The 17449-nt window shown below is 42.0% G+C and overlaps 1 protein-coding gene and 2 long non-coding RNA genes across 3 annotated transcripts in view; 1 reads left to right on the plus strand and 2 right to left on the minus strand.

Annotated features, from left to right (window-relative positions):
* Positions 1-227: 227 nt before the first annotated feature.
* Positions 228-17449, minus strand: part of LOC139765886 (uncharacterized) — a 29310-nt gene continuing 12088 nt past the window's right edge. The window contains exon 2 of the long non-coding RNA XR_011716755.1: positions 228-1803. This is a non-coding gene — a long non-coding RNA (uncharacterized lncRNA). The remainder of the gene's footprint in view (positions 1804-17449) is intronic.
* LOC139765776 (C-type lectin galactose-binding isoform-like) lies at positions 5587-13762 on the plus strand. The gene is made up of 4 exons (XM_071693600.1): positions 5587-5671; positions 8983-9049; positions 12352-12467; positions 13317-13762. Exons 1-4 carry the CDS (start codon positions 5617-5619, stop codon positions 13538-13540), a joined length of 462 nt encoding a protein of 153 aa, XP_071549701.1. The 5' UTR covers positions 5587-5616; the 3' UTR covers positions 13541-13762.
* LOC139765850 (uncharacterized) lies at positions 6345-13307 on the minus strand. Its single transcript, XR_011716747.1, has 2 exons — positions 12482-13307; positions 6345-7225 (listed from the first exon to the last, which is right to left on the minus strand). It is a non-coding gene; the product is annotated as an uncharacterized lncRNA (long non-coding RNA).

Raw genomic sequence — 17449 nt, forward strand, 5'->3', positions numbered from 1 at the left:
ACCTTCAACTCCCTCCAACAGACGGCGAGCCTGGACCCACTCTGACTGCCACATGTCCAGCCAGGTGTGTGCATCAGTGCCTTTTTGATCATCATAACACAAATACAAAGGAATTCAGAGAGCAACAGATCCACCGGGTCTCCTTACGTGTACATAGAGGTAAAGTCGTGGTACATGTATACAAGATATATAGACGGGGCAACATGAGTGTGACACCAATAGCAATCTCTCTCTCTCTCTCTCTCTCTCTCTCTCTCTCTCTCTCTCTCTCTCTCTCTCTCTCTCTCTCTCTCTCTCTCTCTCTCTCTCTCTCTCTCTCTCTCTCTCTCTCTCTCTCTCTCCACAGTGAAAGACACTATAACCCTGACGCCAAACAGACAGAACGGGGAGGAGGTCTTGGAAAACACTGAGATATGTAGGAAAGAAATCACCATGTGAGCAGATACACCTGATAAACCTCTTGAAATACTCTTGAAATTAGTGCTGAAGAGAGACAAGGCGACAAGGCAATCCATACTCTTCAGAAACACTTGAAATGTTGCTCAAGATGTCGCTAGAGAATGCATTAAGGCAGTGGAGAAGGACAAACGTCACATCTTTCTGTAAGAAGGAGACAAGGATAGTGTGCTAAACTATAGACGAGTCTCCCTGACGAGAGCGGTCTACTGGAAAAGGTGATCAAGAAGCAAATGGATGACTTCTTGCAGAGGCGAAGCTACCCGAGTTAGAGACAACATGGGTTCAGGAAAAGGAGATTATCTTTGGCGAAACCTCATAGATTTCTATGGGAAAGCGAATTCCGGTTTAGAGTAGAGAGACAGTTGAACTGATTGTCTCTATATATGGACTGCCACTTAGGTGTTGACTTCATCAACCCGGCGCCAGAGTCTTACCGTAAGAGAACAGTAAAGGAGACAACCTATCAGCTGGAAAATATAAGAATAGCATTCAATCATAAGGACAAGGAGATGCTCAGAAAACCGATCACATCCTACATTAGGCTATTATCAAAATATTCTTCTCAAGTTTATTCATCGTGCTTCAAGTAATATATACGTACTAGTACACACGATCCAGAAGAGAGCGCAACAAACGTTTCTTGAGTTACAGAGAAAGATCAGAAGCCATCTATCTCTCTACTCTGGAAGAAAAAAGAGTAAGAAGTGACTTAATCATAACTTCTAAGCATTCAAACGTCGACAGTGAGCAGTTCTACGAAAGATGCAAAAGATAGAACAACCAGAAGCCATAACAATGAGTTAAGCAAGAAAATTGCTATAAATGAAATCCACTAAAAGACAACAACACAACAATGTGCAGAAGTAAGGCGTCTGGCACGAAGACCTTGAACTGTATAATGCTGTGTGATAGCCAGTACGGGCGGCTTGTGAAATAACAATCTGGTGAAAGATAATGATTTCAGTTTACATGGGAAGCGGTACAGTCACAGGCGTCTGTCTCTCACGTCCCACAACTATTACCTTTCATCACTCGGCTGAAAGGGCAATGGTTGGGTGAGGTGGCCCAGGTTGATGAGGTGAAGGTAAGGTTGGGGAGGGTTGTTGAATCAGAGGATCAGTGTTGAGGTGCTGAGTTGCGACAAGTTCTTGGGTTGATCCAGTGAGTGAGGACGGAGGAGAGTTGACCATGAAGAGAGATATTAAAGACAGAGTTGGATGGAAGACTCCATATGGTGAAGGGTATCTGAGGAGACCAAGATAAGTCACCGCACTAGCCTTGGGTACAGGCCAACCTCCCACCGACCCTCATCAGACTACCAAGAATCGAATGCGAGCACCACATCTGCGTGCGATAAGGCAAGCATGAGGCCATCGGCAAGGGAATCTTGGCGAAAAAGACAAAAAAAAGGAAAACCTTGCTCAAACATACCCAAATGAGGACAAAGGTAGAGACACACGTGATATAAGTTTACATGTGTGTATCAGTACAAACTGAGCAAGACAAAGATGGAGTTAGTTCCTCGAGTAGTGTGTGTCCTCCATCTCCTTTGTATTTATCTACCAACACATGCTCATATATATATATATATATATATATATATATATATATATATATATATATATATATATATATATATATATATATATCAGCGAACAACAACTGACTCACTTCCCAAGCTCTCTCATCCCCAACAGACTTCATACTTGCCCCTCTTTCCAGGACTCTTGCATTTACCTCCCTTACAACCCCATCCATAAACAAATTAAACAACCATGGAGACATCACACACCCCTGCCGCAAACCTACATTCACTGAGAACCAATCACTTTCCTCTCTTCCTACACGTACACATGCCTTACATCCTCGATAAAAACTTTTCACTGCTTCTAACAACCCGCCTCCCACACCATATATTCTTAATACCTTCCACAGAGCATCTCTATCAACTCTATCATATGATACAGCGCTGGTGGCTGATTCATGTGAGAAACTGCAGAAGCTGGTGACTGAGTTTGGTAAAGTGTGTGGAAGAAGAAAGTTGAGAGTAAATGTGAATAAGAGCAAGGTTATTAGGTACAGTAGGGGTGAGGGTCACGTCAATTGGGAGGTGAGTTTGAATGGAGAAAAACTGGAGGAAGTGAAGTGTTTTAGATATCTGGGAGTGGATCTGTCAGCGGATGGAACCATGGAAGCGGAAGTGGATCATAGGGTGGGGGAGGGGGCGAAAATTTTGGGAGCCTTGAAAAATGTGTGGAAGTCGAGAACATTATCTCGGAAAGCAAAAATGGGTATGTTTGAGGGAATAGTGGTTCCAACAATGTTGTATGGTTGCGAGGCGTGGGCTATGGATAGAGATGTGCGCAGGAGGATGGATGTGCTGGAAATGAGATGTTTGAGGACAATGTGTGGTGTGAGGTGGTTTGATCGAGTAAGTAACGTAAGGGTAAGAGAGATGTGTGGAAGTAAAAAGAGCGTGGTTGAGAGAGCAGAAGAGGGTGTTTTGAAATGGTTTGGGCACATGGAGAGAATGAGTGAGGAGAGATTGACCAAGAGGATATATGTGTCGGAGGTGGAGGGAACGAGGAGAAGAGGGAGACCAAATTGGAGGTGGAAAGATGGAGTGAAAAAGATTTTGTGTGATCGGGGCCTGAACATGCAGGAGGGTGAAAGGAGGGCAAGAAATAGAGTGAATTGGAGTCATGTGGTATACAGGGGTTGACGTGCTGTCAGTGGATTGAAGCAAGGCATGTGAAGCGTCTGGGGTAAACCATGGAAAGCTGTGTAGGTATGTATATTTGCGTGTGTGGACGTGTGTATGTACATGTGTATGGGGGGGGGGGCCATTTCTTTCGTCTGTTTCCTTGCGCTACCTCGCAAACGCGGGAGACAGCGACAAAGTATAAAAAAAAAAAAAAAAAAATATATATATATATATATATATATATATATATATATATATATATATATATATATATATATATATATATATATATATATGATTTTCATTCCAACATCTAAAACTTCAGGGTCTACAACTCTGATGTAATAACTGGAATGGAAGAGAAACATAAAATTGGAAGTATGAGGAGCGGGGACAAAAGATACTACCCTCGCATATCCTGTGTCGTAAAAGGCGACTGAAATGGGGATGGAACGGGAGTCCTGAACTTGTCCCTTCTGGTATTCCACTTTGTGAAAGATGGAACAGAAGGAGGAGCCAAGCGAGGGGTTCTCATCCTTCTTGATGGCTCAGATGTGTGTGGATGATACACTCGATCCTTCACGTGTTGTCACTTATTGACGATTAATTTTTCACTTTATTTTCACACGTTTGATACCTCGATAACCTCTTGGTTGGGGCCAACCTAAAAAGGATTTTGAATCCTAAGTGGAAAACCTTCATAATAATTGTCGACCTAATATCTCCAGGTACATAGTAAAACTATCATTATGACCTTATTTCTGCTGTTAGATAAGGACTTTTTTCAATGTCAAACTATAACTTTTTAAACTACATCATATTTTTACTTTTCCTATTTCCTTTTTTCACTTTGATGAATAGAGTAGTTCTGTTTGAAAAAGACAGCCATACAGTACTGCTCAATGAATCTGTCCCGTGGTCACTAGAGCCTTTGTTATCGAGCTCCTACAAGATTGAACTCTTTAACGTTCAATTTTTCGACCCTGAAATGAGCCTTTACTATCGAGTGCTTACAAGATTGAACGCTATAACATTAAATTTTCCGACGCTAATTTCAGCGAGCAATATTCCCATATTCTAACACGGATTTCTGATTTCTATATTGTCTTCCTCTTCATTCTTCCACTCATTCTCACCCAATTGTCCGGAGAAGCAAACGCTGGACAAAGACGTAGATTGACAATCAGAAGTTAAGGACCGGAACTGTTCGTAGGTTGCGTCGTAAATTTCTCTTTGTTCCTGTCTTGCTGACAGCTGGAGAACTTTAGCACAGGCGTCTGTGCTCGACCAGCTGATGTGAGTACTGGTACTGAGTCTCTAACACTCGCTCGTAAGTCATGTTGGATCATTTTGTGTCAGTGTAAGAATAAAAACCTTTGTCATACAGAATTTCAACAACTTTTGCTAAAACAAGTAAGAAATGTATCAGTATTACTTGCCTGTCCTCAGATCATCTCACTAAACTGGATATCTGGGACTTGTTCTCATTAGAGCATCAGTGTAACAGGAATGTTTCGTTTCCCTCTCTGGTGTAAGAGGCATCATCGTAAGAAATCAATATTCATTACCAAGGATACGTAAAAGAAGATTTCAAAAATGCTAAATGATTTCGACAACAAAGCACACGAAAATTTCTTCACCTAAGAAATGATATTATGAAGGTTAATGGAAGAGGATATAATAGTAACGTAGGTAAAAGTGTTGTCACCGATAGAGTGGTAGAACTGAGTACACGACCGACTGATTAGAGGGAATGTAAGGACTGCTAGTACCTTTAAACCATGGATAAACACAGTCATCAGTGATATGCATTATAACCAAAAGAAAGAAAATATTCCGCTTCAAGAAATTTATTTCTACTTCAACATTTTTGTAACTTTGGGAGGAAATTTCGAATTTTTCCCGTTCACACTTCCTTATACATTTTTTGTGGTCGTATGAATTCTACATAATACATTTGTTTTTTTTTTGTCATGTGATATTTTCATCTTTTTTTTTTCTGCCGGCAGGTGAGCCGGAGAGAGAGGTGGGCATGAGATGCCTTTTGATGTACTCGCACTGTTCTGTTTCATGCACAATTTAGGTTAAGGAAGTTGACAACTACGTCATGGAAAATCAGATATATGATTTGCCTCTCCCATGTACTGTCATTATAGTGTCTTGGTATCTTTTTTACGCTGATAATCGTTCATCTCTCATTTTCATCTTTTATTTTGGCATTATGATATAACAGTTACTGACAACCAGAGTCAAATAAAAGAAAAAAAAAACAGAGGAAGGATAAGGTACTTGTGAATGAGTGAATTCACGAGAGAATCTTTATTGATGACACTTCACAACCATATTCTTGTATCACACTTTTTTCCTTGGGTGCTGCCGCTACCGCGTACGAAGGCTAGGCTATAAATAGAGCCGTTGAGGGAGACGGATAACCAGTCAGTCAAACAAGGACGATGAGGCTTGTGTTATCGTTAGTGGCGGCTCTGCTCGCTACAGCTGCTGCTGAGGGTAAGGTCTCCCTGACAACTGTCATCACTTGCTGGGTTCTTTTAACTTGTAGACGTACTATATACTGAAGTTTGCGACAGATATTCTGAACGACTGAAATTTGGTAAAACCTTCAACAAGGCAAACACCAACTGTTGCTCAGGTTGGCGGCCTCTGCCCAGGTCTCAGTAAGCATAGAGATCAATAAGACTTGAGAGTTGTTATGAATAAGATTTCTGGCTAGTTCACGGGCTGCAGAAACAAATAAATCCTGTCTGTGAATGGATAATCAATACTTTAATCTGCTATGTATAATCCCCCGTGTCAGTAGATGACGTAGTGGTCAATCGTGTCTTAGCGAATAGTGTCACAGTGTTTCTCTGCCTGGGAGCCAGAGTCCGTCTTGCTTCTCTGGGTATGACAGCCCACAGGAAGAAGGAATGATGGCAAATGTAGCCCCTCACTAGCGACATGCAGGAAAAGTACATGGGTGAACACACACACACACACACACACACACACACACACACACACACACAACTGTTTTCTGGTAAATATTAGAAAAGCACTGGTATATGGGCAAGGAAATATTCAGCAAACTGTTCAAGCCAAAACGAGAGTATGTTTCTCGGGTTTGGTCGCCGCACCTAAGGAAGCGAAAAGAGATCAGAGAGAAGGTTCAGAGGAGAGAGAGAGAGAGAGAGAGAGAGAGAGAGAGAGAGAGAGAGAGAGAGAGAGAGAGAGAGAGAGAGAGAGAGAAGGTAGTAGAATTAATGAGGACTAACTTACTTGGAAAGGCTACACTGTAGGATTTAAATTTGCCCATCAGATAATGACGCAGTCAGTGAACAGTTCGTCGAAAGATGCAGACAGAAAACTTACACTTTATTTTTTTTTTTTTTTCTGACTTACATGGCACGGACAAATGATATACTCCAGCCAAGGCCTTCTTGAGTGAAAGGATAAAATATTTAAGAGGAAAAAAGTAGAGATTAATCAGGGTTCCGCAAGTGTATGTGGACCTGACTCTTAAAGGAGGAAAAGTTATATTGATTTGATTTGTGTAGCAAATCTACTGTGCACCCCATGATCATCCAGGGAGCGGTAGCGCAAAAGGATTACAGGGGTCAGAAAGGGTTTGTGTCAACCCCAGTGGGTTGATATTACATAATATGTTACAAAATTGGCTTTTCATACAGTCTTCATCAAATACCCTGCAAACAAAGTCTTTCATACGGTAAGTTTTACCGACTAGGAGCAAAAAGTGGATACAGTTTGAGTTTCAGGTATCTTTTATAAATAATATGACATTTCTTACAAGGTTTGTTTTGATCTAGCCCTAAAGGGCTCTATTTTTTTCACATTTCAAGACATAACGTTCTTACGTGTGTCCAATTTTTTTACCACAAACTTTACAGTTCCCATGATTAACATCTCCAGATCAGCCAAAACGCCAGTCGTACCTATAGCCTAGTCTTAATTTATCAGTTACTACGTCCTTTGATCTGCTGACCTTGTTAACTTCATATACTCTACACGTTTCGCTGTGATGAAAAACGTTATTCTTGTGCTTATCTGAAAGAAGGATAAGGTGACAACCAATCCTCGTGTGGCTGGTCTCCACACAGTTGTAGAAAGCAGAAGCCAAACATATGCCAAGGGTCCAGACCTTAGGGGTGCAGACACATGCAGACAGTTCATGAGAACAACGGCCAAAACAATACGTATAGAATAAAGCAGTAACATCACTCATTTTTTTTTTTTTTTTGCGTTGGAGCTCCGGTTACGGACATATGTCCACATCAAGGCCGGGCCTTAATTGAAATACAGAGAGAACTATGAAACGGGAAAAGAAATGACAAGGGAAAGTATTTACGAATTTTGGAGGAAGTGAAAAAGCCTGTCTTTTAAAATGTGCCAGGTCAAAGTTACTGGGAAAGACCTAAGAAGGTAGAGACTTTCAAAGCTTCGAGGTGTATGGAAAGAAACAGTTATCAAAACAGCCCACCCTTGAGTTACCAACAGACACACAGTAATCATGAGACGCAGCAGGTTGCCGAGCATTGCGTGGTCCAGCTCGTGGTACTTAAAACTCCCCACTAAATTTTCCAGACTCCATCCAACGTCACATTCCAACCTCTCTCTCTCTCTCTCTCTCTCTCTCTCTCTCTCTCTCTCTCTCTCTCTCTCTCTCTCTCTCTCTCTCTCTCTCTCTCTCTCTCTCTCTCTCTCTCTCTCCAGTGATAACCTGAACGATCTATTCACATTTACTCTTGATTCACATTTGTTCTGGTTTCGGTGCATGATACATGAGAGAGTGAATATTAGCATCTTACGAGGCAGTTCTTCATCTGTTCCTGGCGGTACCTCGATACGCGGGGAAACGACGAACAATTACATGATTCAGTATACATCTATTTATTTATCATACTTAATCGCTGTCTCCCGCCTCAGCGAGGTAGCGCAAGGAAACAGACGAGGAATGGCCCTCCTCGCCTACATACACATACAACCAAAATCTATGTTGCTACACTTAGCATTTCTTTTTCAAACTCTGGGCTCACAGTCAAACGTTTCGGAGTCTTAATCCATCACCAGTCATCCACACCAATAGTTTAAGGTTCATTGGGAACTTAGCTGAATACTATATACATGTGGAACAACCTATGAAAGCAAACTACAGTTATAAAACATTTACTAAAAATATCTACAACGCATTTAAAGGATCATTCATGACTGAAAAATGAGAGGATAGATACCACAATAGATGGATAATCAAATAGCCTGAGAACCTGATTTCTTAAAAAAAGATGTGCAGCAAGATTACCTGACATAGAACTGGGCTACAGTTAAATCAGAAACTCTTAAGATCAAACATATGCCAACCTCCATATCCATGGCTTAGGATCTGAAACCACAACAGTCCCTGTACTGCTGACACGAGAGAACGAAGCCTTGAAGGGAGACTACCTCGTAAGATCAACGTTAGTGGTAAGGTCAAATAATCACTCATCTTTGGTGTCTCTTTCCAGACTTAGTCGACCATTGAACCCAACGTTGCAACCCTTGGGTATGATGATTTAGCCTCTTCTTTTTTTTTCCTCTCCTTATCTCTAAGGCCAAAGGCCAGGTCACCACACACACACAAGCCCATCGTTATCGAGGGCCCTGACCTTGTGGTCAAGTGGTTTAACATCTGGCCTCAAAGCTACCCACACGATTTTCCCCGTTTTCCATAGACATTAACACAGTGTAGAACACACCTTTTTTTTCTTTATCATTGATGATTTTCCAGTGTCGTATGTACTGACCCTTGACTTGACTGTTGGCAGATTGTCCGGATAATTTCATTCTCATTGGCTTCGGTTGTTACTCCTTCCCCAGCTTCGAGACGACCTGGTAAGGATATCATTGTTTTTTTCGTTACACACACACACACACACACACACACAGAGAGAGAGAGAGAGAGAGAGAGAGAGAGAGAGAGAGAGAGAGAGAGAGAGAGAGAGAGAGAGAGAGAGATCCTGAACGCAAAACAGTTCTTAAATGTCACGTCAGTGTTGCAAAGTGCAGTGGGTGGGAGAGTCAGGGACTCAGAGCCACACACTGAGGTAACGTTGCCATATTCTGTATTGAAAGCTTTGATGTTCACTTCTGTAGAGAATGATTAACGAGATGATGTGAGTCACTGACATAAGTTGAATGAAGGAGTTTATAGAAAAAAAAAAAAAGAATCTCTAGAGATGTGTAAAAGATCTGAAAAATAAATACTTATTCTTACGCTCAACTCTGCCGAGTGGAATGCCTCCCTAATAATCTGAAAATGTTTTAGATCAGTGTATTGTGTTTTCTTGGCTATTAACAAGATCGAGGTTGGTCATCCAAAAGCTTATCTTTTGTGGCGGATAAGATCCATCACCGTTAGACCGAGATTGTAGAATTGGGAGCTAGTCCAGCATAAAGCCTAGAGCAGAGCTGGACAACAACTCTAAATCAGAAAAGGGGAAGTATTATGATAACAGTCATGACTAAATCTGTTAGGAGGAGAACTCTTTACAATGCGTGGAAAATCCATGAAGAGATAAAGGATGAATCATCTGAGATGACACGCGCAACTCAGTCCCCTAATCTAGGCCAGGGACCTATTCTATCGACCAGCTCATTGGGGAAAATGAACAGCTGGGTTAACTATAGACCAGCTGCAGCTACCGAGGTCCGAATCTATATCGGACTCGACCCCTGGGCGGCCCGTGAATGCGTATCAGTCATCAACGTCAACTGCTGCACCACCACGGAGGTGTATAAAGAAGGAACCAGGATCAGAAGCTGCAACAGTTGAAGGAAGAAATAAACTTAGGAATCACGCCAAAGATCGAGACAAGAGTCATAAGATGGGCAAGAAAATCAAGGAGCTGAGGAATAGAATCACATGACATGATGATGGAATCAGATCCGTCCAGGGGACTTAAAGGAATGTAATTAGAGAAGGGAGGGTGAAGTAAATGAAAAGGGTCATGGGAGGTCTTTTCTGGATGGCCTTAAGGTAGGTCAACAAAAGTATAAATGCCCACAGCACAGAGATCAGACACTGTGGATGATAGAGAATAGAGAGCGGAAGCGAACACTGGGACTGTTGAAGAGAGACAGAGCTCCATGATTGATGCAGTGGGACAGAGATCAGGAGACTATGACACAGAGGTACAAGGACGATCATTAAGAAATGTTTCAATGAGATTGCTGCACACTGTTAGAGACAGAACAATGGAGGAAGTATATAGTCAGTTGAATGAAATGTTTAAAAGTATGCACAGAGTTCAGGATGGTTAAGTAACGAGATGTCAGACTCCAAAGAATAAATGCATATTGATTATCAGAAACCATATGAATGAGAGTCGATACAAATTTAGAGACATCAAATGTAACTCCTTTTTAGACAAAATATAATGTTGAGTGGTTTGTGTAAATCTGAACTGCTCGAAAGCCTTTGACACTACCACACAGGAGGTTTGTAAAGAAGCTGCATTTTAATTCAGTTTAGGTTGAAGAAACGAAGAAAAATATGTAGTAACATTCAGCCTCTTCGGTGATTCTGACTATTGTAAAATGTTGGGTCGGTCTTTGTCATGTTCCAGAGATGAATGGTATCCACATCACGGACGAGTAAGTGGAATTCGTATATGTCTTTTCCAAAGTCATTTTCACCACCCCTCTTCCCATCTATAACATTTCCTTTTTTTCTAAAGCCTCTACAACCTTCATCGTCACCTCCACAAGTTATGATCCGACACCTCCACCAGCTGCCCCTTTTAACACGTTCACATCCAAGAGTCTCTCCTCTGCACGCCTGTCAGTTAGCACATAATCTAATCAATTCCCCTTACCATCATCATTCCTTCTCACCGATGTATACCTATGTATGTCCCTCTATTCAAACCAGTCCTTTTTCGGCACACAACTTCACAAGCTGTTCGTCGTTCTCACTCACGATACCGGACACCCTGTGCTCCTCCCGCAAATCATGCCTTCAACTGTCACATTACCCTCCCTCGTACTCGGATCACCAATCAAGACTCTATCCTTTGCATCCAAACTGTTGATATATGAATCAAGTGCATCAGGGAAAAACGATTGTTGCAGATAAAGTCTCAACTATGATACAGTTCCTTCATACATATGGTACAGGCACAAGAGAGGAGGGAGGAGAACTATGCAGGGGGAAGGCCAGCTTGGAGGAATAAAGAAAATAATGACTCAAATGTATAAGAAGGGCTCACTGGGTGTCTAAGGCTTGGGGCCAAAATAAGGACCATGAAAAGTACGTAAGAGTACAAAGAGAATGTTGGAGGTAAATCAGAAGCAGAAAACACTTTGATTACAAAAAATGTGTGAAAAAACAAAGATTTCTTTAAATACAAAAGAAGCAAAGAAAAAAAATCATGGATACTACTGGCTCATTATCAAATGATAATGTCATATCTACTAGCAACAATAATAAAATGGTTTCCCTTCTAAACAGGTAATTTGACACGATTTTTACCATCGAGCGTTTCTTTAAGGAATGCTGCAGGGACAAAATACATTTCTGGGCATGTAAAAATGATCACTTGGACATTATGGATACTGAATCCCACGAATCATTTGAATATATAGACAAGCTTATCCTCAACAAAGCACTTGTTCCTGAAGATATCTCTCCCAGAATACTGAAAGAGGCTAGGCCGACAAATAGCATTTCCAGTCGTCAAAATGTTAACCAAATCATTGCAAGAAGAGAAAGATGCCTCATGGCTGAAGCGATGTTGTGTACAGGGAGCGACGTGTTATCACTGCATTGAACCAGTAAATGTAAAGCAGGCGGGAAAGACCTTGAAAAGGTCAGTGGACACTGGTTGTGGACAGGGGGCGACTGCTGTGTCGGTGCATTACACACGTTTGCTATAGAACGGATGTGGCCTTTCTTCGCCTGTTTCTGGCGATATCTCGCTAACGCAGGAAACGGCGATTAAGTAAGAAAGAAAGAAAGTAGGAAAGAAAAAAGAAAGAAAGAAAGAAAGAAAATATTGTCCAGATGTATAGAACGACTGAACAGCTCACACATTCCTTAAAAAGTACTGAAATATGCATAATATATATATATATATAATAAAAAAGTTTCAGGTAGATAAGCATTCATACTGAACACCCTGTTCTGTTACTCTCAGGGACGATGCCAACGAATACTGCAAATTCATGGCTCCACCTGGAACAATCGGCGGTCTGGCTCACATTGAGGACTGCACCCAGCATGCAAACTTATGGAAACACATAGAAGCTCAACGTAAGTGTACACACCTTTGAGCCTCCTCACGTGACAGAGTTATATACGATGATTGTCTTTCAGACGAGCTGAGTGAGGCGTCCCATGCACGTCTAGCAAGGCCGGTCGGGTAAGCTTGTGGTTCGTGGCTTCCTATTGGTTTTCGGGAGTACCTGAAAGCCTTCTCGCCGGATCCCTTGCCCACTACCTGGGGAAGGAGACGCGGCCTGCAGGGATTAGCTCGTCACACTGATGTATGATTGTTATTCAGCCTCAGGAGCCCTATAGTGAGGCTCATGCATCTTCTAGATTGCTCCCTCTCATTTCCATATGTTAGTGAATGTGTCTGTGTACGCAGTGCTAACAATTACGATAGTTATGAGCGGGTTCAGCTGAGCGTTGAGAGATAAAACACACAGTCGAGACAAGGAAGCATTACACGGAGAGGTCTGGTCGAGCAGAAAGTCTCTCACAAAAGCTGAAGTGGGTGTCTTAATCTCGTACAGATCTCCCATGTCTTGACTAGCAATTGTACACACACACACACACACACACACACACACACACACACACACACACACACACACACACACACACACACAAGCCTAAGTTAGGTACCCATTTATCGACCAGAGCCAAGGCGAGGATGAACACCTGGGATAGATGTGGGCCAACTACCGCGCCCATGATTTGAAACCTTGCGGGCCCAACCCCAAATGGGGTCCACTACAGCACGGAGTGTGTGTGTGTCTGTGTGTGATTACCTATTTGTAGTGTGTGGAGAGGGGCCTCATCTTTGTGTGTGTGTGTGTGTGTTTGTGTGTGTGTGTGTGTGTGTGTGTGTGATACTTTTGTTTCCTCGCCCTACAGCGGACGGGAAAGTCAACTACTGGATCGGCGGCAAAGACGAGGAAGAGGAGGGGACCTTCAGGTGGGTCTCTACAGGGTTCGAGATTCCCAGCGAGGTTCCTTTCTGGTACCCGCATCAACCAGATGGATGGACGAGTGAAAACGCTCTCTCGCTGTCGAAAACCGGTTACTTCGCTGACGAGAGCGAGAGCCTGCTGCAGAAGTTCATCTGTCAGTTGCTGTAGAAGGTGAGGGAGGCGTGAGTCGTGCAGAAGACTAGCTAACCAATCAACCAACTTACCAACGATGCAGCGAATGCAGGTCCTGAGACCGCCTAGTGTGTCCGAAATCCAAAAATAAATGATACAGTTCTTTCAGTATTTATCTTGATTGTTACGATTTGTTTACAAATGATTACGGTTGTTTGGTGCAGTTATTTGTGTCTGAAGTAAAATATTAGTAAGTAACTCGGCTATCATTACATAATTTGGAATTCTTCTTTTTATCCCTGACGACTTCAAAAGCTGTTGAATCCTTAGAGATATACGTTTATAATCATACTTACTTTCAAAGGTGTTGTCGGAGATACTGGTTTTCATTCTCTTTGGGCCTTATGTAATACTCAGTTATACAAAATATACATATATTCTAGCACAAGATTTATCACGTAAAAGTCAGTACGACTTATAAGTAACATTATCTGACTCTTTCATGTCAAATGTTCCGGTCTGGTCAGACCTTCAATGGAATATGAAAAGAGCCAATGATCTAAAGAAGTAAACACAAGAGAGAGAGAGAGAGAGAGAGAGAGAGAGAGAGAGAGAGAGAGAGAGAGAGAGAGAGAGAGAGAGAGTAACATGAGAGTTCGGGAGGAAGTGGAAAACCTAAATTTTAGAACTGGACAGATCGAAAATGTTTGTCAGAATATAAAAAAAAAAAGAGTTCCGGAGCTCATCGGTGTAAGGAAAGAAACAAAGAACACAACGGCCCACATTTCAATATCAAACAGCCACACAGTTATCAAGAGACGAAGCGGGCTCCCAGGTTGTCGTATGACGCGGTCTTGTACTAATGGAGTCCACAAGTAACCAAGTCTCCACAATTAAACTTAGTATATATAGAAGACGGGAAAGAGAACTATATCACTGCCACAGAGGGTAACCGGATGAAGACTTAAGGTTCAAACTGGGAGAATTGATACGTCGAACAGCTCTGAATATTCGAACTCTGTCAAGGAAGGTTGTGGAGCAGCATATAGGAGTAGTACTCCATAAAATAACATATTACGTACTTTGCATTATCGGAGCTACTTTTCAATAGAAGAATTTTCGGCATCTGAACAGAACCTCCAGTTTCTCTGTGCAGTGTTGGGTCTCTAAGATGACTTAGATGACAACACCAAGTATGTTTATTCTCTCTGGCGATGGAATTCTGGAACCATAAATGGAGATGGTAAAGCTGTGAGGAATTTTTGAGAGGCTGATGAAAAAAAGAAAGACTGAATTCTATAAGCATCAAGCTGAACTAGATTATGTCTGCCCTCCGGAGGATCCAGTCCAAATCTGTGTTTACATAGATATAAGCAAGCTGTGACCAAGTTGACAATGGTAGTGTACTTGGCCACTCATCATTCCCTACACTCGCAATCATTGTAAAGTTGTTCTTCGCAGTCGTTCATACTGTCATAAAATGAATGTGTGCTTGATTCCTCGAGGAAGGGAAGAGGAGTACATGTGCTCATCTGAGGAAGACAAGAAATACTTATAAAACAGAGGAAAAGTGTGGTAGATTGGACTGAACCCTGAGAAACACCACTGTTGATAGGAAAGGAGGGAGAGGCTGATCCATCAACAGTTACGGAAATACTCCCGTCACAGAGGGAAAATAGATATGAAAAACATAGTGAGGAAAGAAAATAGAGGAAAAAAAATGAAATTAGAATGCACGTATGGAGATCAATACATCCGGTGTGTCAAGGACTACAACATAAGATTCCTCAAAATCAGAGACGATGGCTATCGGTACGGGCTATGCAACCGATACCGATGATCAGAGATAGACTGTGAGATACTTCATGGAATGGGTGTTGAGCAGATATTCAAAGACGCTGGATATAATGGAAATCAGAGCCATGGGATGGTTGCAATAAAGTGTTAGAACGGTCGCCATTTTTGGGAACTGGCAGTGCTAACGCACATCACTAACAAGAAAGAAAGGTGTTGGTATTTAAGAAGAAGCAAAACAGACGAACAAGAACAGGACCAAGTTGAGAGGCACACCTGCTCAGAGCACGAGGAGGTGCGCCATCTGGTCCCAATTCCTTATCAGGGATCAAAGGGAAGAGACCATTTCTGGATCATAAGGAAAGAGATCACTGAAGGGATGCATCAGGGAATGAGGGAATGCTGCATTCAACCCAGGTAAATTTAGATGAAATAGAAGTGAAAAAAAAGAAGTTATTTTGACATTTGGAGAAAAGACAGTATTATCGTTTGGAATAGAAAAGGGAGGAGAGATCGGAAGTTGTTGCACATGATTTTGCTTAAAAGCACAAAAACCCATCAACGGAACAAGAGAGGCTGTCACAGTTCCTTCAGAGAAAGGAACACTTCACGTCGTGAATAGCTTCTTGATCATGACTGCGAGTGGAGACAGAAGCTATATACGAATCGGAGTAAGAAGAGTGTCTCCAGATCCTATGTGCAATGCCCTGTGTCCGGATGGCCTCACGACAGGAACCGCGGACATAAAAGCAATTACCTAAGAAAAATCAAAAGAGAATCTACGGAATTTAGTCCAGCCAGCGATATTAGTGTCAGTATTAATGTTTGGCAATGGCATGATGGCCACGTCATTACAATAACTCTCCATATATATATATATATATATATATATATATATATATATATATATATATATATATATATATATATATATATATATATATATATATATATATATATATATATATATATATATATATTGTCAACGTGAGCAAGAGGGAGGGAAAAAATGGTATATAACAGTCAGATGAACCAACCAGAGGGAAAGCTGTACTAGAAAGAACAGAGTAATAGAGGCAAGCCAAGAGAGGAGAGCTAAGGGATCAGACCCCGATGACACCCGCTCAAAAGCTTTCGAGACCAAACGGGCGGTAATCTAAGGTATTGTAAAGCTTCGTCGCTTGTCTGCCCCCACATTACTACTGCTCCGTACGTATCGGCAATAGGTGCCACCCACCCGTTTGTTGTCCGCCATCACAGCTGTACTACAACATCTACTCCGTTCATCCACAACTCGTATGCAATAAAAGTTCTTCTCTGCATCTTTTCAAACAACTTTCTTGCTTTATTTCATGTGATGGTCTATGGTTACCCTGTCTTTACATTTTTCAAAGAACTGTTCACTATTGCTCCTCAAGCTGGTTTATCGACTTAAAGACTGAGGTTAGATTATCCCTTGCTCTTCTCTCTTCCATGTTGTCAAATCTATGACCTCTGACCTCTCACTGTAACTCTGGCACCTCAGTTCCAGTATCATCTATCCTGCCTTCCTCTGGACCTTCTTCATTGGTTCTCTGAGCGAATGTTGCAGAAGCACACAGATCCATGAAGCACACTGAGGCCAAGTATTTGAGGAAAGACAATAACAGGCATCATAAAGTACATAAAAACAGTAGGTAAGCACCCTGGAGTATTAGCTATAGCTGGCAAGACGTAACCAAAGAATTATCTTCACACCAAGAGACGTGTGGCATCGTCATAAGAACTGCAAGTGCCTTCCAGATCCGCCCTGATGTATTGTCTACAGGATTCGGTTTCCGTCTCCACACAACGACACATTTACCAACCTAGTGTTCATGTAACCAGGAACATGAGTGGTATGATTCCCACCAGTAACCTAGTGACCCTTGTACTTCGCACCACCTGTTGCCCCTTCCCCTTTACTCCACCACATCCCTCGACTTCCTCTCTCTCTCTCTCTCTCTCTCTCTCTCTCTCTCTCTCTCTCTCTCTCTCTCTCTCTCTCTCTCTCTCTCTCTCTCTCTCTCTCTATTTCCCATCGCAAACTCACGCACACACACACACACACACACACACACACACACACACAAACACAAGACTCACTGCCCTTGTGTCGGTGCAGTCGTGGCA

This window comes from Panulirus ornatus, chromosome 1 (genome assembly GCF_036320965.1).
Source record: "Panulirus ornatus isolate Po-2019 chromosome 1, ASM3632096v1, whole genome shotgun sequence".
NCBI classification, from domain to species: Eukaryota; Metazoa; Arthropoda; class Malacostraca; order Decapoda; family Palinuridae; genus Panulirus; species Panulirus ornatus.

Bases quoted from the DNA above. Each gene is read 5' to 3' on its own strand.
- LOC139765776 (XM_071693600.1), top strand. From the start codon at position 5,617: ATGAGGCTTGTGTTATCGTTAGTGGCGGCTCTGCTCGCTACAGCTGCT. The intron at 9,050-12,351 runs GTAAGGATATCA...TGTTACTCTCAG, and splicing joins CCCAGCTTCGAGACGACCTG to GGACGATGCCAACGAATACT. The intron at 12,468-13,316 runs GTAAGTGTACAC...CTCGCCCTACAG, and splicing joins GAAACACATAGAAGCTCAAC to CGGACGGGAAAGTCAACTAC.